The sequence below is a fragment of the Vulpes vulpes genome, chromosome 8 (assembly GCF_048418805.1).
Source record: "Vulpes vulpes isolate BD-2025 chromosome 8, VulVul3, whole genome shotgun sequence".
In the NCBI taxonomy this organism is placed as follows: Eukaryota; Metazoa; Chordata; class Mammalia; order Carnivora; family Canidae; genus Vulpes; species Vulpes vulpes.
The window spans coordinates 73929679-73955381 of record NC_132787.1 but is presented as its reverse complement, the minus strand read 5'-3'; the positions used below and the strand labels follow the sequence as shown (position 1 = coordinate 73955381).

At 44.4% G+C, this 25703-nt stretch overlaps 1 protein-coding gene across 1 annotated transcript in view; it reads left to right on the top strand.

The window, feature by feature from the left end:
* Positions 1 to 5864, top strand: part of EIF2AK3 (eukaryotic translation initiation factor 2 alpha kinase 3) — a 63638-nt gene extending 57774 nt beyond the window's left edge. Inside the window, exons 16-17 of the mRNA XM_025994384.2 lie at positions 2826 to 2888; positions 4669 to 5864. Of these exons, the coding sequence (XP_025850169.1) occupies positions 2826 to 2888; positions 4669 to 4869 (264 nt within the window). The 3' untranslated portion in view covers positions 4870 to 5864. The remainder of the gene's footprint in view (positions 1 to 2825; positions 2889 to 4668) is intronic.
* Positions 5865 to 25703: the final 19839 nt, after the last annotated feature.

Sequence of the window (25703 nt, the reverse complement as noted above, 5' to 3'; positions counted from 1 at the left end):
AACTCTAGTAAACCAGAGCATACAAAGAACTATTATGACTCAACAAAAAGACAAATAACCCAATTAAAAAATGAGCAAAGGCTTTGAGTAGACGTTTCTCCAAAGAAAATACACAAATGTAATAATACAACATTATTATTCATTAGGGAAATCCAAATCAAAACCACAATGAGATACACTTTACAGAATTTAGGACAGCTGTAATAAACAAAACAAAACAAAACAGAAAATAAGTGTTGGCAAGGATGCAGAGAACTGGAAGTCCCATATTTTGCCAGCAGGAATGTAAAATGGTGCAGCTGGTATGGAAAACAACTCAACCGTTACTCAGAAAATCAAACATAGTCACACATGATTCAGTAGTCCCACTCCTAGGATTTCCCCAACAGTAATGAAAACATAGGTCCATATACAAACAAGTGTTCATAATAGCATCTTCATAATAACCAGCAAGTAGAAACAACCCAAATGTCAATCAGCTGATGAAAGGAAAAACAAAAGGTGGTATGCCTGTGCCATGGAATATTACTTAGCCATGAAAAGAAATGAAATACTGGCACACGCTATGACACAGATGAACCTTGAAAATGTTACTCTAAGTGAAAGAAGCCACACACAAAAGGCCACATATTGTCTGATTCCATTTATATGAAATATCTAGAATATACAAATCTACAGAGGCAAAGTATATCAGTGGTTGCCAGGGAATGAAGAGTGGCTGCTTAATAAGCTGCTTTTCAGGGTGATGAAAATATTCTGTAATGAGATAGTGGTGGTGGTTATACAACATTGTGGATAGAATAAGAATCACTGAATAGGGCATTGAAGTGACTGAAACAGTGAATTTTCTTTTCAATAAAAAATGACTAAAAAGTATAGTTGTGTAAAAAAAATTTTGGTTAAATGAAGTCAGTATTTATCTTGACCATGAAAATGATTCTGTGCTAAAGCAAATGTACTCTGGCTTGCTTTTCTTTCTGATACAACTTTTTTTTTTCCAGAATCTCCTTTTCTCAATTGCTGAGTTTTCTATGAACCTTTGTTGTAATTTTTAGCATGTTCTGTCACATGTCCAAAATGTTTTCCCCCATGCTTCAGTATAGCTTGTATATCTGGGTTTTTTTTGTTTTGTTTTTTTCCTTTCCTGGAGTCTTTTCTTGCCAAAGCTTTTGTCCTCCAGTGTGAAGTGATTACTTTCTAGACCTTTTATAAGTTGTCTTCCCAGGACATACTTCCTGCTCCCAGCATGGATCCCTTGTTTCCTAGAGTTCATGTTGCCCCTTGCTAGAGCACATTCTGCAGTAAATTCCTCAGAAAGAACATATGAGAGAGAAATTTTTAGCATCTGCAGGTTTCTAAAATATATTTTATATTCTTCAACCTGTTGATAAATTGGCCAGGTTCTAATCCTAGATTGGAAATAATATCCCTCAGAACCTTAAGGGTACTGCCTTATAGTCCCAGCACTGCTGCTGAAGAGCTGGTGCCACTTGGACGTGAGATCTTTGGAACTGTTTTATTTTCCTTTCTGGAAACTCTTAGGGCTCTTCCTTTATCAGTGCTGTTATGACATTTAGCCCTTTCACTGATCCTTTTTTCCCTCTCATTTATTATTATTATTTTTTTTAAGATTTTATTTATTTATTCATGAGAGACACACACACACACACAGAGAGAGAGAGAGAGGGAGTGAGAGAGGCAGAGACACTGGCAGAGGGAGAAGCAGGCTCCATGCAGGGAGCCTGACGTGGGACTTGATGCTGGGTCTCCAGGATCATGCCCTGGGTTGAAGGCGACGCTATACCGCTGAGCCACCGGGCTGCCCTATTGAATATTTTTGAACTGGTAGGTTTCTTCAGTTACAAGATGGGACTCCTTCAGTTCTAGTAAATTTCTTGTGTTTTTGATAAGTTCTTCTCCACTTTTTCTGTTTTCTTTTTCTGGAACTCCTGACTTACTCCTATAAATGCCTAATTTTTTCTCCTACCTCCCATCTGTTTGTCTCTTCATATACTGTTCTTTGCAAGAGTTCCTTAATTTGTTATTCTAATTTCCTAATTTTGTATTTTGACAATCCAGTTTTTAAATGTCCAAGATTGTTCCTTTTTATGACATTTCATTCTTTTTACATGGACTCAGTATCTTCTCTTTGAGAATCTCAGTTATATATATTTATATGCTTTAAATATTGTCTCTTCTGGAACATAAAGAGAATGATAATATATATGAAAACTTTCCAGTAAGATTTCAAAAGCTTAGTTTTATACTCAGAATTTAGCACAATCGACTTGGGTTTAGTGGGTTTCTTTCACTCAAAAAAAAAAAAAAGAAGGGGGTACCTGGCTGGTGACTCTTGATCTTGGGATCATGAGTTCAAGCCCCATGTTGGGTGTAGAGATTACTAAAAAAAAGAAAGAAGAAGAGGAAGAAAGAATGTACTCTTTCATATCATATACAAAGAGGCTAGATACTAATAGAAAAGGTTACCCACTTAAGTCACAAATGTGTACTCATAAATGAGTTATTTTTTACACAAATCAGTCCATTCTCCATTGAATTCAGGTATCAGTATAATATGTACAATTCAAACATAATTATATCTGAGTTGTTTCCTAGATTTCAGTAATTTGATGGCATGTACATCTGTGGTCAGGAAGCATTAACGTGTAGATTATCATCAGGTCAAGAAAAGCTGTTGATAAGTTTTCCATCTGTTTAATATTCAACCTTTCCCCTTTGTCACTCCAGTAGAGCATCAAAAATATGTTTAAATAAATAACATGTATTGAAACATTTAAAAACAAGTAACAGTTTTCTCTTTTTAGGTCTTAACTGATGTAAGAAATCTCAAATTTCCACCACTATTTACTCAGAAATATCCTCGTGAGGTTTGTATAATTATAATCTTTTCTTTTCTTGAGAATCAAATTTAGAACCTAAAGGGTTCTTAGCAATTAATTCTTCAGTTTCCCATTTTACAGACAAGGAAGCCAAGGTGTAGAGAGAAAAAGGACCTGATCCCAAAGAGCATACAACTTATTAAAAATCACAGACAGGAACTTGAGCTGGGTGTTCTGTTTTCCCCACTGGGTGATTCTGTTTTCCCCACTGGGTGTTCTGTTTTCCCCACTGGGTGATTTCCTGTGTGTGCACTGTAGCATCCTCTTGCTTCAGTAAGGCTGAACTCCTAACGCACTCTAGGGAATAGAGCTGCTGCTCTGACTGTGCCATTAATTTATTTTAGTGAATTTGGGAGAGAACTTAAAAACTGGCTTCTTTCTTTAAAGGGGGGGGGGCACATTGATTATGTGTTTGGAGTTCAAGCACTCAGAGTGACACAGTAAAATGGTTCAGAAGAATAGGAAGTAGAAATTAAACTGGTCCTAATGTTGAAAATTGTGTGTAATGAATCTTTGAAGTTTGTTTTGTGCTGCCTCTGTTATTTTCATCCCATACCATGTTTGGTCCACAAACACATCATTTAAAATATTTACACATTGATATATCTTGAATTTTCTTAAATAATTAAATTGAAGTAAATTAAACTGTTAATTATCAAATTAGGAAGAATCTAAATTTACCTGTCAGTATTGTAAGCATAATGAAGGATTGCATTGAAAGATAAAATAAAATAAAACATTTTAAAAAGAGACTTTATAATATAAAGATACACTAAGCTAAGATGAAATATGTTTTACTAAAATTTATTTTGTTAAATATTTTGCAAAGTCAAAGAATCAATTTCCAAGGTGGCTTTTTTTTTTTTTTTTTTTTTTTAAGATTTTATTCATTTAGGGCAGCCTGGGTGGCTCAGCAGTTTAGTGCCTGCCTTCAGCCCAGGGCATGATCCTGGTGACCAGGATGGAGTCCCACATGGGGCTCCCTGCATGGAGCCTGCTTCTCCGTCTGCCTGTGTCTCTGCCTCTCTCTCCCTGTGTGTCTCTCATGAATAAACAAATAAAAATCTTAAAAAAAAAAAGATTTTATTCATTTATTCATGAGAGACATAGAGAGAGAGGCAGAGGCACAGGCAGAGGGAGAAGCAGGCTCCATGCAGGGAGGCCGATGTGGAACTTGATTCTGGGACCCTGAGATCACGCCCTGGGCTGAAGGCAGGCCCTAAACCACTGAGCCACCCAGGCATCCCTCCAAGGTGGCTTATAAGGATAAGATTACATTAAGAAGGACTCAAAAAAAATTGAGGAAAGGGATTAAGTACTGATCTCTGGCATGGTTATTTTTAATTGAAATTTTTATTAAGACAATTGTACATTCACATGCCGTTATAAGATGGAATTATTTTTAAAGTCAGATTATGTCTGTATTTCAAGGATATGATTTAAGACCCTTTATTATATGTTAGAAAACAGACAATTACCACAAAATGGGCTGTGTCTATTTGGAGCAGGGGTGAGCAAACTATGTCCCACAGGCCAAATGCAGTCTGCTAATTTTGTAATAAAGTTTTATTGGGACACACCCGTACCCATTTGTTTACTTATTATCTGTGGCTGCATTTGTATTTTAACTGCAAAGTTGAGAACTTGCATCAGAAACTGGCCTGCAAACTTAATATATTTACAGAAAAAGTTCTCTAACTCCTGATTTCATAGACTGTTTCATGGTCTAAACCTGGCCCTTTGTTATAAAATGATTTTTATATTTCAGCATGTGATGGTTCAAGACATGCTTTCTCCATCCCCCATGGAACGGCCTGAAGCCACCAACATCATTGAAAATGCTGTATTTGAAGACTTGGAGCTTCCGGGAAAAACAGTTCTCAGACAGAGGTCTCGCTCCATGAGCTCATCGGGAACAAAGCATTCAAGACAGTCCAGCAACTCCCGGAGCCCTTTGCCAAGCAATTAGCCTTAATGTATGCTCGCACCCCTATCAGGTGGCACAGAATAGCCTCTTAGGAATGTGGCTTTCCAAAATTATGAACTTGAAAATTCTGTTCTTTGCTCAATTTTACTTTGGACTGCTTTTTCTAAGTCATATTTAAACTGGATTTGGGGGCATAACCTAATTTGAGCCAACTCTATACTGCTAAACTCTAGGAGAGGGCTATCAGTAAATCACGTGTGGTCCTTCTTCTTCGTTGGTCTCTTGAAAGTGACTGCCAAGCTTTATAGCCCTCACCTTTGCCTGGGAAGGTAGAAACAATCCCTAAAATACAGAGAGAGAATTAAAAGGGAAATATTTTTATAGTACAGAAGAGAGTTCTACATGTGGTAACTATATTGTTCTAGAAATATGCTTTCTAGAGATAAGATGATGATTTTGAAACTAATTTCCAAAAAAGCTGACTCCATTTTTGTCCTGGTGTGTAAATGAGGAAATTGCACTATTTTGGAGGACAAGTAGCACAAATTGTATAATGGTTTATGTCCATAGCTAGTTTTATAGTGATATTTGTAGCATTACATAGCTTTATTCCTTAGATGGTTCTAGGGAGAGTTTAAGAGCTTTTTGTACTTTTACCTCCAATAAAGGGAAAATGAAGCTTTTTGTGTAAATTGGCCAAAAGTTCTGGTTTGGGGAAGTAAAAAGCTGTAGTAAGATATGAATCATATATTACAACTAACTTCTTCAATTATGGACTTTTAAAAACCTAATGAAATCTTAAATGTTTTATGTGTAATCCTGTAGGTTGGTACTTTCCCAAAACTGATTATAGGTAACAGTTTCATCATCTAACTTGCTAACATGTTTTTATTTTTCACTGTAAATATGTTTATATTTTATTTATAAAAATTCTGAACTCAATCCATTTGGGTTGGTGGTGTACAGACGCACTTAAGTGTGTTAAGTATTGTGACTTCTTTCAAGTCTAAATGATTTAATAAAACTTTAAAAAATTATTTATAGTTGACTCTTATTTTGGGGAATTAGCCCCCAAGTGGTCGCTTTTCAAATTTATAAAATGGAATCATAGGTCTAGGAGGGTCATAACCCTATTTTCTTTTTTTTTTTTTTTTTCTCTAAGATTTTATTATTTATTTGAGAGAGGGAACAGCCGAGGGAGAGGAAGAAGCAGGCTCCCACTGAGCAGGGAGCGTGATTCAGGACTCAGTCCCAGGACCCCGGGATCATGAGCTGAGCTGAAGGCAGACACTTAACAGACTGAGCCGGCAGGTGCCCCATAACCCTACTTTCAAGAAAAGTTTACCTAATCTATTCCAAGCAGGTCTTCTCTGCTCTTTCCCAAAGTCTGTTTCAAAAGTCACTGGGACTCCTTTCATTTATGACAAAACCAAGCCTTTTTTAAAAATATTGATTTTAGAGAGTGAGAATATGAGCAGGGGAGGGGCAGAGGGAGAGGGAGAGAGAATCTCAAGCAAACTCCCCACTGAGCCTGGAGCCTAATCCAGGACTTGATGCCCCGACCCTGAGATCATGACTGACCTGAGCCGAAACCAAGAATCAGCTGCTTAGCCAACCGAGCCATTCAGGCACTCCAGGCCTACTTTCATTTTAATTTTTTTTTAAAGATTTTATTTATTTATTCATGAGAGACACAGAGACAGAGGCAGAGACATAGGCAGAAGGAGAAGCAGGCCCCATGCAGGAAGCCCGACGTGGGACCCGGGATCACCCCCTGGGCAGAAGGTAGCGCTAAACTGCTGAGCCACCCGGGCTGCCCTCATTTTAATTCTGTGTGGGAGAGCAGGCATGGGGAGTTCAGGGGCTGGGCCAGCAGGACCTAGTAAGTCCTCAGTGTAGCCAGGACAAAGTCTCCTGTATTCTCACTCAGAACCCTTTTTCCAGGGACACCTGAGTGGCTCAGCAGTTGAGTATCTGCCTTTGGCTCAGGGTGTGATCTCAGAGTCCCGGGACCAAGGCCCACATTGGGCTCCTCTTAAGGAGTCTGCTTCTCCCTCTACGTAGGTCTCTCTGCCTCTCTCTCTCTGTGTCTCTCATGAATTAAATAAATAAAACCTTTTTTAAAAACACACAAAAACCCTTTTTCCTGACTCCACACCCTACCCCTCCCTTCCAACTGTTGCTTTTCTAGCACTCTTCTGAGCTCCCTGCCTCCACACTTTGCCTCTCCCTCTAGCACTTTGTACTTAATATCACTCATCATTGTCAAGCCGCAGATGAGCCAGTCCTCTGCTGCAGATCAGCCTTCTTAATAGCCAAGGCCCAGGGAGCAGGTGTGCACCTTCTCATCATCCCAACAAATCAAGCATAAAGCTTGGTGCCTGATGACAGCTGTGCGGTTGGATTGGGAGAACGTCCGGTATGTCTGGCACAGCTGCAGCCCTCCAGAAGTGGCTAGATGAGGAGGGAAAGACACGTACCCGTCACTGCAATAAATATTTGGCAAAAATGGAGAAAAGATGGTTGAACAATCCTAATGCTAAAAACAGAAGTCTCAAACCCTGGAAGTGTCCTAAAGGATGGGGGCTTTCTGCTTTCATTTAAACAAAAAGAAATGGCTGGGACACTTGGCACCGTGTGGCTCTGCCCAGTACAGGCCCCCTGTAGCTCTTTCCTCAGCTTCCTACGCATGCCTACTGACACGGTGCCAGGGGAAAGAAAGCACAGGCACATCTTCCAGGTTTCAGGTTCCACCTTCCTGGGAGGCCACAGTCTTGAAGTGAGTGCTGGTCTGGAGGTCAGGAGGATTGTGAGAACTTCAAAAACGAGCTACCTACCCTGCCCTCTGCCTTCCAGTATTAGACTGAGAAACAGACATTGTGATTTTGGGGGGGTGGTCTTCTTGTCCATATGGTTTCTCACAGATAACTTTTCTCTGGTTGCATTTGCACTAAAAGCAATTACATTTCTATGAGAAAGTGGAGACAGAACAAGTTTCCAACCTAACCACGGGCCATAGAGTGACTCGGCCCTACTCCTGCATAAGTCAAGGGCTAAGCAAAAACTCTGAATGCTTTCTGGTCCACTTCTGGGGACATTCGATCTTTCCATAACTAGATTTGCGCGGCACTGCTTAAGGAGACATCCCCCTCCAGATTCTACCCATGCAACTACAGTAGCTGCCACCAGGGGGCTCGTTTTCAGCTCTTTCCCCACCAAGAAGGAAATGGTTGAGGTAGAGCTCTTTTCCCTCCTCCAAACAACTCATTATGAGACCCGTGTATCCACACATGACTGACATAAACATACCAGATATGATAAAATTCGACCACAGGATGTCTCAGAATGCTTTTGCCATAAGCTGCTTTTAAATTCAAGTGGACGGAGTGCCTGGGTGACTCAGTCAGTTAAGCATCTGCCTTCAACTCAGGTCATGTTTCCAGGGTCCTGGGATCCCTGTATCGGGCTCCCTGCTCTGTAAGAAGTCTGGTTTTTCCTACCCCCACTTATGCTTGCTCTTGCTATCTTTCTCTCTCACAAATAAATACTTTTTTATTTTTATTTTTAAATTTTATTTATTCATGAGATACACAGAGAGAGACACAGAGAGAGAGAAAGGCAGAGACACAGGCAGAGGGAGAAGCAGGCTCTATGCAGGGAGCCTTATGTGGGACTCGATCTCGGGTCTCCAGGGTCACACCCCAGGCCAAAGGCAGGCACTAAACCGCTAAGCCACCCAGGGATCCCAATAAATACTTTTTTAAAAGGGAGGGGAAGGGAACAAACAAAAGAAAAAAAAAAGACAAGACTGGGGAAGATAGCAGGGACAGCCCAGGGGAAGGCTTGTGGGGAAGAGGAGGAATGAGGAAGACAGCCCTCAGTAGTGGGAGTGGAAAGAATAGGTGAATTTGAGGATGATTTTTGAGGCAGAAAGGCCAGGACCCTGGAATGAACTGACCATAGGTGAAGAAGCTGGCTCCCCAATTTCGGGTGCAGGAACTTGGATAGAATCCAGAAGAACAAGGATGTGGTTTGGGGACAGAAGTGCCCTTTGAAAAATGAGGAGTTTCCCAGAGTCCTAGGACTCTGTGGTAAAAAGTTAGGGCTTTATTCTGGAGAAAATGGGAAGCCATTGAAAGTGGCTGAGCTATAAAATGATGTAACAATATTTGAAGATCGCCAAGATCACTACGGTAAGTGAGGAGGAGGGTTGGCTGGAGGAGAAGGAGCTGGAGCTGGAGAACCAGGCAGGAGGCCTTTATGCAGAGGGAGTAAGAGGCCCCGCCCAAGCCAGGGCAGTAGCAGCCCAGAGAGCTCCCTTGGCAAGCCTTACAGACGCGGGTCCCCAACCGGCCAGAGGAGGATCCTCCTCCACTGCTCTGTGCTGCTGCGTTCTGAAGGATTTCTCCAAAGGCGGGGCATCAGTGTGTGGCTCCCTAGCTGCCTCCGGCTGAAATGACATGAGCTTGTAAAGAGCACCCAGAGAACATTGTTGGGATGACAGCATTTTTGGGATCAGTTCCTATCTTGCCAGCAGCAAGAATGTGGGTGGGAAGAGGAGAAAGAATAATGTGGTTTGCCGGCACAGAGCTTGGGTGCCTCCAGAAACAGCCTGGGACAATATTCCCTATGCAGAAAGGTCACAAGCCTGCCCAGAGGCAGGGAGAGGAGAGGGTCTGATGCTGGGAAGTAATGAAGGGGAAAGGATGTTCTGTCTCCATTTGAAGAAATACTCGGGGGATCCCTGGGTGGCTCAGGGGTTTAGCGCCTGTCTTTGGCCCAGGGCGCGATCCCGGGTCCCATGTTGGGCTCCCGGCATGGAGCCTGTCTCGCCCTCTGCCTGTGTCTCTGCCTCTCTATGTCTATCATCAATAAATAAAATATTTTTAAAAATTTGAAGAAATACTCGGGGTAATGGCTAAATAAGTAAGGATGCATTCATACTATGGATATCATGCAAGAGTCAGCAGCATGAGTGGGATTATCAACTGTCTATTAAGCAGATAAGTGACAAATCTGCAAGTAGCAGAGGAGTGTGAATAGTCCAGATGCAACAGCTTCTGCATCTGTTTAAATGAAATATTTCTGCAGGCATAGAGTTTAGAAGTATCTACACACTACATGATACCACGCTGGTTACCTCAGGAGACTAGAGTTGGGGGAGGGGAATGAGGAGGAGAGTATTAACTTCAATTAACTTAATTTCAGTATTGTCTGACTTCTTCCAATGAATACACTACTTTCAGGATTGATAATATTAACAAGACGAGAAAAAAGGAAACCAATAAGCCGCATTTGCAATATGTCCATTGATCTCATCTTTGTATCCTGCTCTGTCTTTAGAAAGATTTAAGAGGATCTCATTTAATTCTACTAGGACCTCTGCAACCCAGACCTTTTGATTGCTGTTTTGCATGTGAGGAAGGAACGCAATTATTAAAATAACCGGAGAAACACAGCAGGAAACTGGTAATAATGCCCTCATCATCCCACCACCCTCTTAGCATAACAATTCCACTTCACTGAGTTCCCTTCAATCCAGAGGGCATTTAGAGGAGTGACAGGTGACAAGACCTCACTGGGCTTTGGCATCACTGTTGGCCAGGTTACTATTTACTGCTTTACAGTTTTCTTTGTGCTATTCCCTCAACTGCAAATAACACGCTGTGAAGATTCAGCTAAGAGTGATATTTAGCACAGAACCTGATAAGTAGTAAGCACTCAGCAAATAGATCAATGAAGTCATAACGTCAGGTTCCTGAACTCCAAAATGGCCATATTTGGGCAAGACTTATTGCGAGGACCAGATGACAGCAGTAGGGGTTAGAGTGACACGAATAGGTGCCTATGTGCAATTCTAGGATTATAAGACCAGAGGGAAAGATACGGAGAGAAGTGCCGGCTGTTACTGTTGGGCACTCAAGGAGCAGAAAGGAAGGAAACCGGGAGGTGAAGAAGGAAAGAAAAACCATCGCACAGTAAAATATGCAGCATTAAAATGACTCTGCAAAAATGTAGATACTGGATATGCCTGTGACAAAGGTCTGGAGAGGCTGGCGTTTGATCGCGTGAGGATAACGTGTGATGCTGATGTGAAAACATGGTTATGATTAGAGCAACCAAGGAGCGTCCGTGGTTATCCGGAGGGGTCTAGGGCTGCCCGCGGGGCAGGGCGAGGGGTTCGAGTTTGCTAATTCCTGCTTTCTTCCAGGACTGTGACCCCAAGCTGCCGGTCAACAGGGCAGCCTGGGAGTCTACCCTCGATGGTCCCCGCGGGGAGCCGGGCGCAGTGTGGCCAGAGGGTTTGGAGATCCCAGATGTGTGTGGATGCGCCCCCGGATTCCCCGGGTCGGGCCGAGCGCCCGCGCAGCCGGGAGCGGCGCCGGGAAAGGCTCGCGAGGAACCGGCCCCGGGAGGGAAGCGGAGCTCACACTGGCCACGAGGGGGCGACAAGACACCGAGGGAAGGCTCGGGTTTGGGGCCGGTTCCCGGAGCCGCGGCGGGAAGGGGAACTGCGGCGGGGGACGGGCTGCGCGGGGCCGCAGGAGGTGGCGGGAGCCGCGGGCCCTCCGCGGGCCGGGGAGGGTCACCCCACCCCCCACCCCCGGCTTGCGCGGCCCTCGGCCGCCCGCCGCACACCCAGGCCTGGCCGGCCCTGCGCCGAGGCGAGCTCAGCCTTAGGCTCGCGGGAGAGGTTACCGCCCCCACCTGACGGAGGGGCACCGGGGGGTACTAAGTGCAGGGACTTCTCCCCCAAGAGTACAGTCCCGCAAACCAGGCGGGTCGTAAGTAAGTCAGCGAGTGACAAGAGCTCAACCTCGCTACTCACCCGGGAGCTGCAAGTGAAAGCCACGTCCTCCCTACGTGGCAGAAAGATTCACCTGGGCGCGTTTCAGTGAATTTTTTTGGGTACGTATCTGTCGTATCTGAAAGCTGATTCTTCATCATGCAGCGATTGTACTTCTGGGATCTGTTCTACAGAAACAGTCACACAGATGTGTTAACCTTAGTGGGAAAGGCAAGTCAAGGGATTGTTTCTTTAAACGTGATTTACTCCTTGTTGCCTTGCTGCTGTAGAGGCCCGGAGTCTAATGGGCACTTGCTAATTCTGAGAATCAGCGCCCCCCACTACCACCCACCCCACCCCCCTGCCAGCCTTTTTCTCGGGAATTACTGCCCTCAGGCATCTTCATAGGGGAAAGCTTCCAAGTCTAAGTATCATTCACCTGCAGCAGTATCTCCGGGGGCACTTAAATAAAATGGTTGCCCTAGAACCTACATTTAAAAAAAAAAAAAAAAAAGCTCCTAGATAATTCTAAAGCACTCTTCTTGATCTTGAAGGCAGTTTAAAAAGCTGGGTCCTCTAAAAATAATGCCGACAGCCAGGCTAGGCTCCAGCCCTCTAACATAAGCACTGGGTGTCTGGCCCAGGTATTGGGAGTTTTTAAAGCTCCCAGGTGATTCCCAGGTGCAGTCAAGGCTGAGAAGCGTAGGCCTTGCCACTTGCAGTGTGGCTGCTGGACTGGGAACATTGGCAGAAATGCAGAATCGGGTTCAATCCCAGACCTGCTGGGTCAGAATCCCACATTTCAGGAGGAGCCCCAAGTGATCCATATGCACATTAATATTTGCAATAGATTGTATGTGAGGCTTTAGCTATATTTCAATCTTCCTCCTGTAGCCTCAGCTGCTGAGAGAGTGGGCTGGAACTCTGGGCTGCATCAGTAAAAAGCGGTAGGGCCACAAATAATTCTGCTAGTATCTCCCAAGCAACCCCTGTGGGGAACGGAGCTCTAACCTTCCTCCAGATCACTAAAATCTGGACCAATGCAGGTTGGGGAAAAAGCAACCTGGAAGCAATACAAGTGCATTCAGCCAGAACTCTAGGGTGATTAAAGCTTCAAGTAAATCAACGTGAGGCATCTAGTAAAACTTAAGACTCAAGTAAGTTGTGTCTATATATTACCTTTCACTGGACCTCAAAACTGCCCCCCCCCCTCCAATTTTCATACTGATATGACAGCACAAATCTGGCCATGTGATTTATTCCCTACTTACTATCCTCTGAAAGCTCCTAGTCTTCCTTAATTTTTTTTTTAAGATTTTATTTATTCATGGAAAACACAGACACGGGCAGAGGGAGAAGCAGGCTCCATTCCATGCAGGGAGCCAGATGTAGGACTTGACCCGGGTCCCCAGGATCACACCCTGAGCCGAAGGCAGCGCTAAACTGCTGAGCCACCCAGGCTGCCCTCTCCTTAGTTTAAAAGTCAAATTCATGGGACACCTGGGTGGCTCAGTGGTTAAGCATCTGCCTTCGGCTCAGGGCATGATCACAGGATCCAGGATCAAGTCCCACATCAAGCTCCTTGCAGGAAGCCTGCTTCTCCCTCTGCCTGTGTCTCTGTCTCTCTGTGTCTCTCATAAATAAATAAAATCTTTTTTTTAAAAAAAAAAGAACCTATGGTTTATGGCACTGTTGATTTGGGCTTGTGTTATACACACCTAAACCTGTATCCTAACTAGTCCTGGCTCTGATGAGTTTTGGCTTTTAAAAAGCTGTGCCCAGCAAATAGTCCCATTGCTCTTGCTGGACGGTTCTTTAAATCTGACGTCAGGTGACATGCCTCCTCCTTCTGCCATCATTGGGATGAAGGCTGATCAGGAAGAGAGTCAGAGATTGTAATCTTGAGATCTAATCTAGGAAGCAGGGATTTTGGAGGAGGGGAGGGTTCATGTGGATAGAGGGAGGAGAAAAGAGGTGACAAAAAGAGAAGCTGAGGAGCTAGGCAGCTTGAGGGAAGACTGAGGTTCAGTCATTATTCCTGAGCTGAGCAAGCACAGGGTGATTATTCAGAATTGAGGCTTAGCTGGTAACCTGGTGCAGGGCCTCCAATGCCAAGCTCATGAATTCAACCTTTTTTCAAATTTTTATTTACTTTTAATTTTATTTATTCATTCCCGAGAGACACACACAGAGAGAAGCAGAGACACAGGCAGAGGGAGAAGCAGGCTCCCTGCAAGGAGCTCCATGTGGAACTTGATCCTGGATCCTGGAATCATGCCCTGAGCCGAAGGCAGATGCTCGACCACTGAGCCACCCAGGTGTCCCATGAATTTGACTTTTAAACTAAGGAGAGGGCAGCCTGGGTGGCTCAGTGGTTGAGGGCTGCCTTCAGCCCAGGATGTGATCCTGGGGACCCAATGTGGGACTCGATTCCGGGACCCCAGGATCACACCCTGAGCCAAAGGCAGACGCTCAACCACTGAGCCACCCAGGCATCCCAGGTTCTTTTTTTTTTTTAGGTTTTATGTATTTATTTGAGAGACAGAATGAGCGAGAGAGTGAGCACAAGTGGGGTGAAGGGAAGAGGGAAAAGCAGATTCCCCACTGAGCAGGGAGCCTGATACAGGGCTCCATCCCAGGACCCCAGGATCATGACCTCACTCGAACGCAGATGCTTAACAATAGAGCCACCCAGGCACCCAAACCATCGGTTCTCAACCATGGCTGGAAACTTTTAAAATATCTAATGCTCAAGCTGTACCCCAGACTGATTAAATCAGAAATTGAGGAGGAGGGGACAATTAATAAACTTTTTTTTTTTAAGCTCCTTCAGGTAAGTCTAATGTTTGGTCAAGGTTGAGAACCTTTGGTAGTTTGTTTCTCTCCCACGGGACATTCCAGAGCTTATATGACTGCTGGGTACCACTCAGACATCCAGCCTCCTTCTCTCTTGTCTTGCCATCCACAAGGTTCATCTGGCTCACAATTTGTCTAAGCTACTAGATGGAGGAGGGGAAGATGCACACGTCACTTCTACTTATGGCCCCTCAGCTGAAACTTAGATGGCCACATTTTATGCAAGGGGAACTGGGAAATGTAGGCTTTTAGTCCAGGTGGCCATGGCCCCCTAAAGAACTTAGAGGTTCTCTTAATCCAGAAGAGAGAGTGGCTGTTGGGGGAAGTCAGCAAAACTCAAGCCAAGGAAGACTTTCCTAAAGAACAGGACTGGCATGTAATGGAATAGGCAATGCAGGTATTCCCCGCCACCTAAGGAAGTTCACACCAGAGAGACATGCTGCTTTAAAGTGATCAGATATTCACTCAGTCTGTCCTTCTCAATTGGCACAGCCAGTCATGCTGGCCTTCTTCCTGTCCCATGAGTGCAGCCAGCCATCGGCTCCATCAGAGGACCCAGTGTTTGCCACGAGTCTGTCCCCCTGCAGTCTTTGTCTCTCGGGTTAGCAAGGAGATCTGCTCTCACCACCTACCGGAGGGGCTCTTCCACTCTGTCAGGCCAAATCCTTTTCTTTTTTCTTTTCATCATGTTTATAATCTTTTTTTCCTAATATTTTACTTGTTTATGTGAAAGAGAGCACACAAGCTGGGAGGAGAGAGAGAAGCAGACTCCCGCTGAGCAGGGAGCCCCATCAGGGCTCAATCCCAGGACCCTGGGATCATGACCGGAGCTGAAGGCAGATGCTTAACTTACTGGAGCCACCCAGGCGCCCCTCATCATATTTATAATCTTAAGAGCGAGACTGCTGAGATTCAAATCCTACCTCAACTGCTTGCCGCTAGCTTGTGACTTTTCTATGCCTCTGTTTCCTCATCTATAAAACAGGGATAGTAAGAGTGCCCGCCCTCATAGGGTTGCTAAAGGCATGAGTTATCTTCTGTAAAATAGTTCATGCAAGCTATTATATTGCTTTATCAACGGTCTCTTCTTATCAATAGGGATGCTCTCTGGGGTCTTCTTACCTGACTGTTCCTGGGGTTGGGGGTGGAGGACAGCCCCCAGAGCAGTGTTTGACACTTAACATGCTTGACATGCTGTGGTGAGCACAGTGCCCACCAAATTCTTCTGCCTTATTGCAGAATGGCCTGAGGAGCGGTTACCTACACAATTAGACAGGGCCTCAAGATGCGACTCTGCACATCAGCTTGGTGTCCTCACAGCCCCCCGGTGATTCTGATGCAGCCCCGACCATGGACTGGGGTGTGGGAACCATTGGGTTAGATCACCCGAAAGTCTTCTCCAACTCTGCATGGTATGACCTCACTATAGAAGTTTTTTTTATTTTATTTTGTAATTTATTTATTCATGAGAGACCCAGAGAGAGAAGCAGAGACATAGGCAGAGGGCTCCCCACAGGGAACTCAGTGCAGGACTCAATCCCAAGACCCGGGATCACGCCCTGAGCCAAAGGCAGACGCTCAACCACTGAGCCACCTAGGTGCCCCGGAAGTTTTTATTTTAAAATGAACTCTTAACACAGTACATGTTTGTGGGTAAAATTTCCAACAGTGCAAAAGGAAAATATGTCTCCACCTTTGAACCCCAGTCTACCTTTCCAGGGTCAGGGTCACCCCTGTCTTCAGTTTCTTGTGTGTGTTCCTAGAAGCCTCCCAGACTTGCACAGGCATGTATGTAGGTGTCGCCTTTCATCACAAATGAGAGATGATACACACTTGCTTTCCTTGTTTACTGGTCCAGAACGATCCTGTCACATCTATGTATAGTTGCTTGTGTTCCATATATGGCTGCGCCGTGAGGCTAGTTGATGGACATCTGGATTTCTTCCAGGGTTTTATTATAAATATTATAAATAATGATGCTGTGCATATACCTGTACACAGTCATTGAATATCTGTGTGACTTTATGCACTGGGACATTCCAAGGAGTAGAATTACCCAGTTAAAGAGTAAATGCATTTTTACCTAGCAGAAAGGCTGTACTAATTTAAAAGTCCTAAAACAAGGAATGATGGTTGGATTCTCTGCCCTCCCAACGATATAGTATTAACTTCTCTTAATACTAGGTGTAAAATGACATCTCAGGGGTTTATTTGATTATGAAGTCCAGCATCTTTTCATGTGTTTAAAAGCCATATGTATTTCTTTTTTTGTGATCTTTGCACATCCTTGCCCATTTTTCTGTTCCCCTCCCCCCACCACCCTTTACTTCAAAGCTTCTCAACTGTTCTCTGTTCTCAGTGCTCCCATTTCTTCTGTCTCAATCTCTCCTGCCAGGCTTCTTCCCCCAGCCCCACCCCAGGCTCCTTGCCAGGCTGTCAACAACTTTCTGCATCCGGCAGGAATCCTCAGTGCTCTCACCTGCTGGCCCTGAAGCAGCAACTGACCCCACAGATCCTACGATGACTCCTTCCTCCCTGACACCTCTCTTCACCTGGTTTCCAGAACATCACATTCCCCTGGTTCTCTTCCCACCTAACAGCTCCTCCCCATCTCCCTGACTTCTCAACTTTGACCTGCCCCAGACGTCAGGCCTTGGACCACTTCCTCACCTTGGCAATGGCGTCAGGTCTCCTGGTTTTCGATACCACCCATAAGCTGTTGACTGCCAAGTTCCGATCTCCAGCTGGTCTTGACCTCTCCTGTGTAGCCAACTGCCTCTTCAAATCTGCACTTGGATGTTCTAGAGGCATTTTGGATTTAATATTGCCTGATTCAAACTGATCTCCCTCCAAAACCCATTTCAATTGTCATCAGTCTCCAATTCAAAGAAAAGCAGCTCACCTTTCCCCTTTGCACAAGCCCAAAACATGGAGTCATCTTGACACCTTTCTTTCTCTCCCGTGCCTCCCAGCCAATCTCTTAATAAATTCCACTGGCTGTCCCTTCAAAGACATCCCAAAGCCAGCCACTTACTCTCTCCATGGCTGATGCTTTGGTCCCGGTCACGAGCATCTCCTGCCTGGATTCTCCTAATCCATTTTTCTGCCTCTGCCTTTGTCCCTCTGAGACTTTTTGTAATCCAGTGGCCAAGATCTTTCTTTAAAAATTGGGAAAAATTTAGGGGGGCACCTGGGTGGCTCAGTTGGTTAAGCATCTGACTTTGGTTCAGGTCATGATCCAAGGGTCCTGGGATAGAGTCCCTCAGCAGGGAGTCTGCCTCTCCCTCTCCTTCTGTCCTTCCTCCTCCCCCCATGTGTGCTCTCTTTCTGTCACTCTCTGAAATAAGTAAAATCTTTAAAAAAACAAAAACAAAAACAAAAATTGGGTTATGTCATCTCTCTGCTCATTACCTGCCAGTGGCTCCCATCTCATGTGAAAGAATACTAAGAGCCTTTGCACCCGCTCACCCATCTGTAGACAATTGTGCTGGACCCTGTGACTTCCCTGACCTCACTGTGCTGCCCTGACGCCTCCCAGGCCTGACCCTTCAGGGTCTTTCCTGGTCATTTGGCCCCACTCATCACCGTGAGAATATCTCTCTCCCCCTCGGGGCTTTGCTCAAATATCACCTTCACAGTGAGACCTGCTCTGATGAACCACTTAACCTATGCCCCTCAGCCCAGCTGTCTTGTCCTCCACGCCTGCTCTCCTTTCCTCCCTATCACTCATTACTTTCCAACCTATTATATACTTTCCTGATTTAGTTTATTGTCATTTTCCCCAACTGGTATGGAATCTCCTCATCTGAATATTATTTTTATTTGTTTATTTATTTCTTGCTAGGTTCCCAGCACTTAGAACTCTGTCAGCCACACATGTGTTAAACAAATATTTGCTAAAAGCACAAATAATTGAATTTAAAAAGGAATTTTTTCCCTTGCATTGTTGGTCTTTTTCTTCTTGGTATACAAGGGACTCAGATGCTTTTGTCATTTGTATTGCAAATATTTTCTCAGTTTGTTCTTGCCTTTTGATTTTGAGTATTTTGATTTTGTGTAATTTTTTCCATGCAGAAATTTTTATTATTATGTAGGCAATGTATTATTTTTTTTTTAATTTATAGCTTCCAGATATTAGGTCATACTTAGAGAAGCTCCCTTTCCTATGGGGAATATATAGATAGATAGATAGATGATAGATAGATAGATAGACAGATAGATAGACAGATAGATATACACACACACATATATATACACACATATATACACATACATAGATACACACACACATATATATATATGGTGATAAAATATACACCTAACATAAAAGGTACATTTCACCCATTTTTTTAAAAAGATTTTATTTATTTATTCATGAGAGACACAGAGAAAGAGGCAGAGGGAGAAGCAGGTACCTCACGGGAGCCTGATGCGGGACTCCATCTCAGGACCCCAGGATCACAACCTGAGCTGAAGGCAGACGCTCAACCACTGTGCCACCCAGGTACCCAATTTCACCCATTTTTAAGTGTATAGTTCAGTGGCAGTAAGTACAATCACACTGTTGTGCCTCCCATCCCCTCTCCTCCTAGCCATGGGCAACCAACATTCTACCCTCCGTCTCTGCAGGTTTGGCTACTCTAGGTACCTCATAGAAGCAAAATATATATTTAATGTTTGGAAATAAATGAACACATTCCGGCATGGTGCTTGGTCCAAACATTCTTGAGATACTTCAATATGCACACCTGCTCTGATCTTCCTCCAGCCCTCCCGCCCACCACTCCCACACCCACTCCAGTTATGTTTATCACCAGCCGAGATTTACTAGTGTCTGCCCGGAGACTTCCAAGAATTCCGCATCCTCCTCTGCTGCTTCTCAAAGTGTGACCCACATAGCACCAGCGACCCAACCTTCACATAACCTGGATAAAAATACAGATTTTTGGAGTTTGCTTCAGACCTGGTGACCCTCCATCCAGACCTGGTGGAACTGAGGAATCAGCATTTTACCGAGGTGCTCAAATACAAGGCACTCTTTCAGAGCTAAGGATCAGTGGTGAATGGCTGCTTGATCTAGAAAAGGCACAGTACAAACAAGCGGGGGTCTGCATCCCCACTCAGCCTTTAGCTACTGGTACCCTCTGTGAAATGGGAGTAAGATTTCCTATGTCACTGAGATGAAATGAGATTGAAGGGAGATACCATCTATGGCTGTGTTTTGTAAACTCAGAAGAATATACACATGTAAGGGCTGTTAGCATTATCTTGGAGCCTCCCAATCCTGTTTCTGCAGCATCAGAATCAGGGCTCCTCCCCAGGCCAAGGAATGACAAAAACATCCCTTCAGGTTGACTTCATGCTGGGGGTGGGGCACGGTGCTGGGCCAGGCAAATCTCCAAGCAAGGGCAGCAAAACAGGTGTCAGCTCCTTGTCTTTTATGTTAATAGTTGAAAGGGGCACTTTATTAACCTGAAAAAAAATTTTTTTAGTTCACTCATGTTTGTACCTTGTGAAAGGAACATAATTACTCTCTTTTTATAGATGATAAAACTGAAGGGGTTTTTTGGTTTGGTTTGGTTTGGTTTGGTTTTTAAAGATTTTGTTTATTTATTCATGAGAGACACAGAGAGAGAGGCAGAGACACAGGCAGAGGGAGAAGCAGGCTCCATGCAGGAAGCCCAATGTGGGACTTGATCCCAGGACCCTGGGGTCATGCCCTGAGCCAAGGTACCCCCAAAAGTGAAGGCTTTTATGGAAGTGAGATTTCATGGAAGAAAGAAGCCTAACTCCAAATCCTGTAACTTTTGACCAAATTGCCTGAGCCCTCGGTTTCCGCAGCTATCAAATAGGGTTGACAGCTGTATTAAGTGATGCTTATAGTAGGTTTGTAATAGGGTAAGATCTGTGCTGTGCCTGACATGGGCTGGCACACCCAGTGGCACTATGTGCTTTCTCACTTATGTTGAGGTACTTCTGGGGGCTCTAAAAAATGCATGAGGAATAAAGACGGCCGGGATGGCTGCTGGTGTGCAGCCGTGTTCTGCCCCAGGAGTAAACTGAACCAGGACCTGGGAATCTTCTTCTGCGAGTATTAGAATGTTGCTGAGCAAAGCAGGTTTCTCCTGAATCTATTAATTAAACATAGCTATTGCACTAGGGCCAAAGTAGGGACTGGGAAATGTATGAGGGTGGCCCAAAGCCAGTGTGGAGTTCCCACAGTCCTGCTGTCTTCCCAAAGACAACTCCATCTGGTAAAGAGTAGAATTCAGTGGGCAAAGCTGTGGGCCATCCTGAGGAATGTCACTCAGGTAACTTCACCTGACATCACCAGGTACTGAGAGCTTCCTTGGCTGAAGGTGGATTCACAACCCTGCAGGGAGCCTGAAGCTTCTAGAGGCAAGAGCCAGGAGAGCTGCTGGAGAAAGTGCCCGGAGGTCAGGCCTGGGGCCACCTTATTGCTGGGCTTCCCGTTGGAAAGCCCCTCCTCCTTCCTACCCCCTACATTCCTTCAATATTTATTGAGCCTCTACTGTATGCCAAGTTCCAGGAGCAACAAAAATAAATAAAACACTCTCAGAGATAAATAAAACCGTAATAATTCTAAAGACCAATAAAAAGACAAATTAAAAAGTTCTAGCAATGATTGAGCTTCTCTGCTGGGCCCTAGGTGTTTGGCCTTACAGCACCCCTCTGAGAGACATGGGAACTCACAGGACTTGGGAACTCTCGAAGGAAAGGCAAACTGTTAGGGACAGGGGATTGTCAAGACAGGCTTTTCCAAGGAGACAATAACTCAGCACAGGTGGCGGGGGGGTGGGGGGGGCGTGTTTCTAGCAGACAGAAAGAAACAGCAAGTGCACAGGCACAGAGGTGGGCAGTGTGCGCCTGGGGAAAGCGGGGACCTGGGGTGGGAAGGGTCATGTGCAGGTGGAGGGCCATGGAGCCAGGTTAGGCAGGAGATGAGGAATAATGACCTGTGCCTTCAGATCGCTGGGGTGGGGGTGGGGGGGGATATGGGGAGGACCTGCAGGAGGTGCTCCTGAGTGCGTGTGGTGGGGACAACGGCCCAGTCGGAAAGAGATTGCTGAGGGGGGCTCTCTGGACTTCAGTGGCTCTTGCCCAGACACAGCTCAGGGTCACCATGAAGCCTCCCCGTGGGACTGTGTGGCCAGCGTCTCAAGTGTGGCGTGTTGGGGTCTCCAGTCATCCTGGTCACTGGAGCCAGTCCCTCCCTATGCTCTCCTGCCCTCACCTGTAGGCCCAGAACCCTGGTCTGCCCATGACCCCTCCCAGGGAGCCCTAGGGCATGTCCCCTCCCAGGGAGCCCTCGGGCATGTCTCTGTGGTCCATTTCAGATCTTAAGCACAGGGAGTCACAGCCCTCATGAATCTGATGGGGATTATGACCTCCTGAACACCTCAGACTTAGAATCCAGAGGCAGCTCTGCATCTGTCCATCTTGGTTGAATGATTGTTCCCCCAATGGGTGGTTAATCCCGGAAACTTGGACATTAGGGAGCAAGACAGCTATCATACTGAAGGGCTTTCCATCATTTGTTTAGAATAAAAATGGCATGCAACATTCTAAAAATGACTGGGCCATTGGGGCTAGAATCAGATAAATCTAGGATTCAAATTCTGGCTTTACCATGTGTGCCTCCCAAGTGTCACTTAACTTCCCTGAACCTCTGTTTCTTCACCGTTATGTGAGGACAAAATAATGTGTGTGATGTGTGCAGCACAGAGCCTGCTCCCTAAAGGGTGGCTATTGTTAGGAATGTTTTCACCTCACCTAAATCATTTTGTGTAAATAACTATGTGTTAAAACTGTCTAGGGGCTCCTTGATCAGCAGGGAGTCTCCATCTCCCTTCCCTCCCTCCCTCCCTCCCTCCCTCCCTCCCCTCCTCCCTTCCCTCCCTCCTTCCTTCCCCCTTCCCTCCCTTCCTTTCCTTCATCTTTCCCTCCTTTCCTACCTTCCTTCGTGTTTTTCTTTCTTGCTGAAAGATGCAATGATAACAAGAATATTATGAATTAGATATGCTTACAAATGGCTAGCAGTAGTCTAAAGGGGTGCATATTTCTTTTTTTTCTCCCTTCCTTCCCTTCCCTCCCTTCCTCATTTCCTCCTGTTTTTAATGTCTGTGATGGGAAATTTCAAATGCACACAAAAGTGGAGAGAATAGGACAATGGACTTCTGAGCATCCATCATCAGCTACAGCTTTTATTTTGTCACTGATCTTGTTTTACTTATTCCCTTGTTCTTATAAAACTGCTCTGTTACAGCATTTTTTTAAAAAAGATTTTATTTATTTAATTGAGAGAGAGAACACACAAGCAGGGAGGAGGGGCAGAAGGCAAGGGAGAAGGAGACTCCCTGCTGATCAAGGAGCCCCCTCCCACCTTTCAGGGTTTGATCCCAGGTCTCTGGGATCATGATCTGAGCCCAAGGCATATGCTCAACCGCTCAACGGACTGAGCTACCCAGATGCCCTTGTTATAGCATTTTATTTTTTTTATTTTTTTATTTTTTAAATTTTATTTATTTATTTATTTATGATAGTCACAGAGAGAGAGAGAGAGAGAGGCAGAGACACAGGCAGAGGGAGAAGCAGGCTCCATGCACCGGGAGCCCGATGTGGGATTCGATCCCGGGTCTCCAGGATCGCGCCCTGGGCCAAAGGCAGGCGCCAAACCGCTGCACCACCCAGGGATCCCTGTTATAGCATTTTAAAGTAAACTTCAAAAAAAAATAAATAAACTCTTCTGTAAATATTTAAAAATGAAATCTCTCTAACATAACCACAATGCGACCATGGCACCTAACACATGATTCCTTAATATTTAAAAAAAATTTTTTTTATTTATTTATGATAGTCACACACACAGAGAGAGAGAGAGAGGCAGAGACACAGGCAGAGGGAGAAGCAGGCTCCATGCACCGGGGGCCCGACGTGGGATTCGATCCTGGGTCTCCAGGATCGCGCCCTGGGGCAAAGGCAGGCGCTAAACCGCTGCGCCACCCAGGGATCCCTGATACCTTAATATTAAAGATACACCTGTTTAGAAAGCAGCTTGGTAATACTCACTGAGGATATATCCATACACTTTGACACAGTAATTTCGTTTCTTTTTCTACCTAATTCCAGAAAAAAGATTATTTTGTAGAGAAAAATACATAACTGGAAACAACTTGAATGTTTAACATTAGTAATTATGGTATGTTCGTGCAAGGATATTTATAAAGTTTTAAGGTTGAGAAGCAATGCTTATAGTTAGTACAATGAAGACCAAGCAGGATTTAAAATTATGTATTCAGTAATGAGATTTGTAAAAATGTCTATAAAAGGTCTCTCTGAACACTGACTTTATCTCAGATGCTGTGCAAATTTACTCAGAAGGTAGGATTTAATTAATTAATTAATTAATGCCTCTTACAGGTGAGCACATTGCTGTTCAGAGACATGAAATAACTTTCCAGAATACCCTTCAGCTGCACAGAGTAAACTCAGAGGTGAATTGAGATTTGTCTGGCTCAACAGCCCAAGGATCTAACCATTATCTGCCGCCCTGGGCATCAAAATGTTAACAGTAGTTGTCACTGACTGAGCAGTGGGATTAGAGGTGATTTCTTTTTCTCCTTCACACCTTTCTTCACTTTGCAACATTTTCTACTGAAGGTATTAATTTTATGTTAGAAAAAAATATGTTCAGATTACATATTTAAAATTGTATATTTAAAAGTTAAGACTGAACATGTTTGGAACATGTGCTAGATAACAGGCTAACGTGGGCAATGTGCATAAAAACTCCTATAAGTTGATAAGGAAAAAGATAATTCAGGACAAAAGATGTGACCCGGAAGCCCAATGGCTAATGATATAAAATAGATCCTGTATCTCACTAGTGGCCAAGTTATTGCAAATTAAAGGCATGATGAGATACCATTTACTATTCATTAGATTGGCAAAAATAAAAAAGATTGCTAATATCCATACGCTGGTGAGGAGATGGGAATAAGGGGCTGGGAGGAAGGGGACCGTTCTGGTGGTATCTGTTAACACCATACACCCACCCCACCCAGCGCAAACCCAGCACTTGTGAGACTCTGTCTTACAGGAAAAATAAAAGCATCATTTGTAAGGATATATGTTCAGGAATTGTTATTGCTGCATAATTTGTAGGAAGCAAATTGGAAAAGCATGACTGCCCCCCAATAAGGAAGCAGTTTAATAAATCAAGATCCATCAATTCAATAGAATATCGGGCAGCCATTAAAAATAACTAGACCCATAAATAATGACTTGAGAGAAAAGGAAGATGCAGAGTATTGTGTAGACCCTCATTACTCAGGTATGGTCTCCTGTCTAGCACCGCACACCTGAGAGCTTGTTGCAAATGCAGAATCTTGCCCTCACCCAAGGTCAACCAACTCCCAATTTCCATTTTAACAAGATCCACTAGGGAAGCACTGATGTATAAGGTGATTCCAATGGGAAAGCCTTCTCATGTGTTGTGGCAAAAATGGATAGTCATCCATCCAAATAATCCTCTCCTTCTATTCTGCTAACTTCTCATTTTTTGCTGGGCATATGGCTACCCAGGATATAGGTAGATCTCCCAGCCTGCCTTGCAGTTTGATGGGACCATGAGCTGAACTCTGGCCAAGAGGACAGGATTGGAAGTGAAGAATATCATTTCTGCCTTGTGGCCCTAAAAGGGAATACACCTGTATTCCTCTGGGTATTTCTCACTTTCTGCTAACAGGAAAATGTCAATACCTGAATGAGTCACTGTCTTAGCTTGGGGGCTACCATTACAAAATATCACAGGCCAGGGGGCTTCAGCAACAGAAATTTATTTTCCCATACTTCTGGCGGCTGAAAGTCTGAGATCAAAGTCTGACAGAGGTGGTCTCTGGTGCGGCTTCTCTTCCTGGTTTGCAGATGGCTGCCTTCCCTGCTATGTCTGTCCTCTCATGGCTTTTCCTTAGAGTGTGTGTGTGTCTGTGTGTGTGTGTGTGTGTGTGCTGAGAGAGAGAGAGAGAGAGAGAGAGCTCTTCCTCTTCCTCTTTTCCGAAGGCTGCCAATCGTATCAGAACAGGGTCGCACTCTTATGACCTCATTTGACCTTAATTACTTCCTAAAGGCCCTATCTCCAAATACAGTTACATGAGAGGTTAGGGCTTCAACCTATGAATTTGGAGAGGGACACAATTTAGTCTATGGCAGT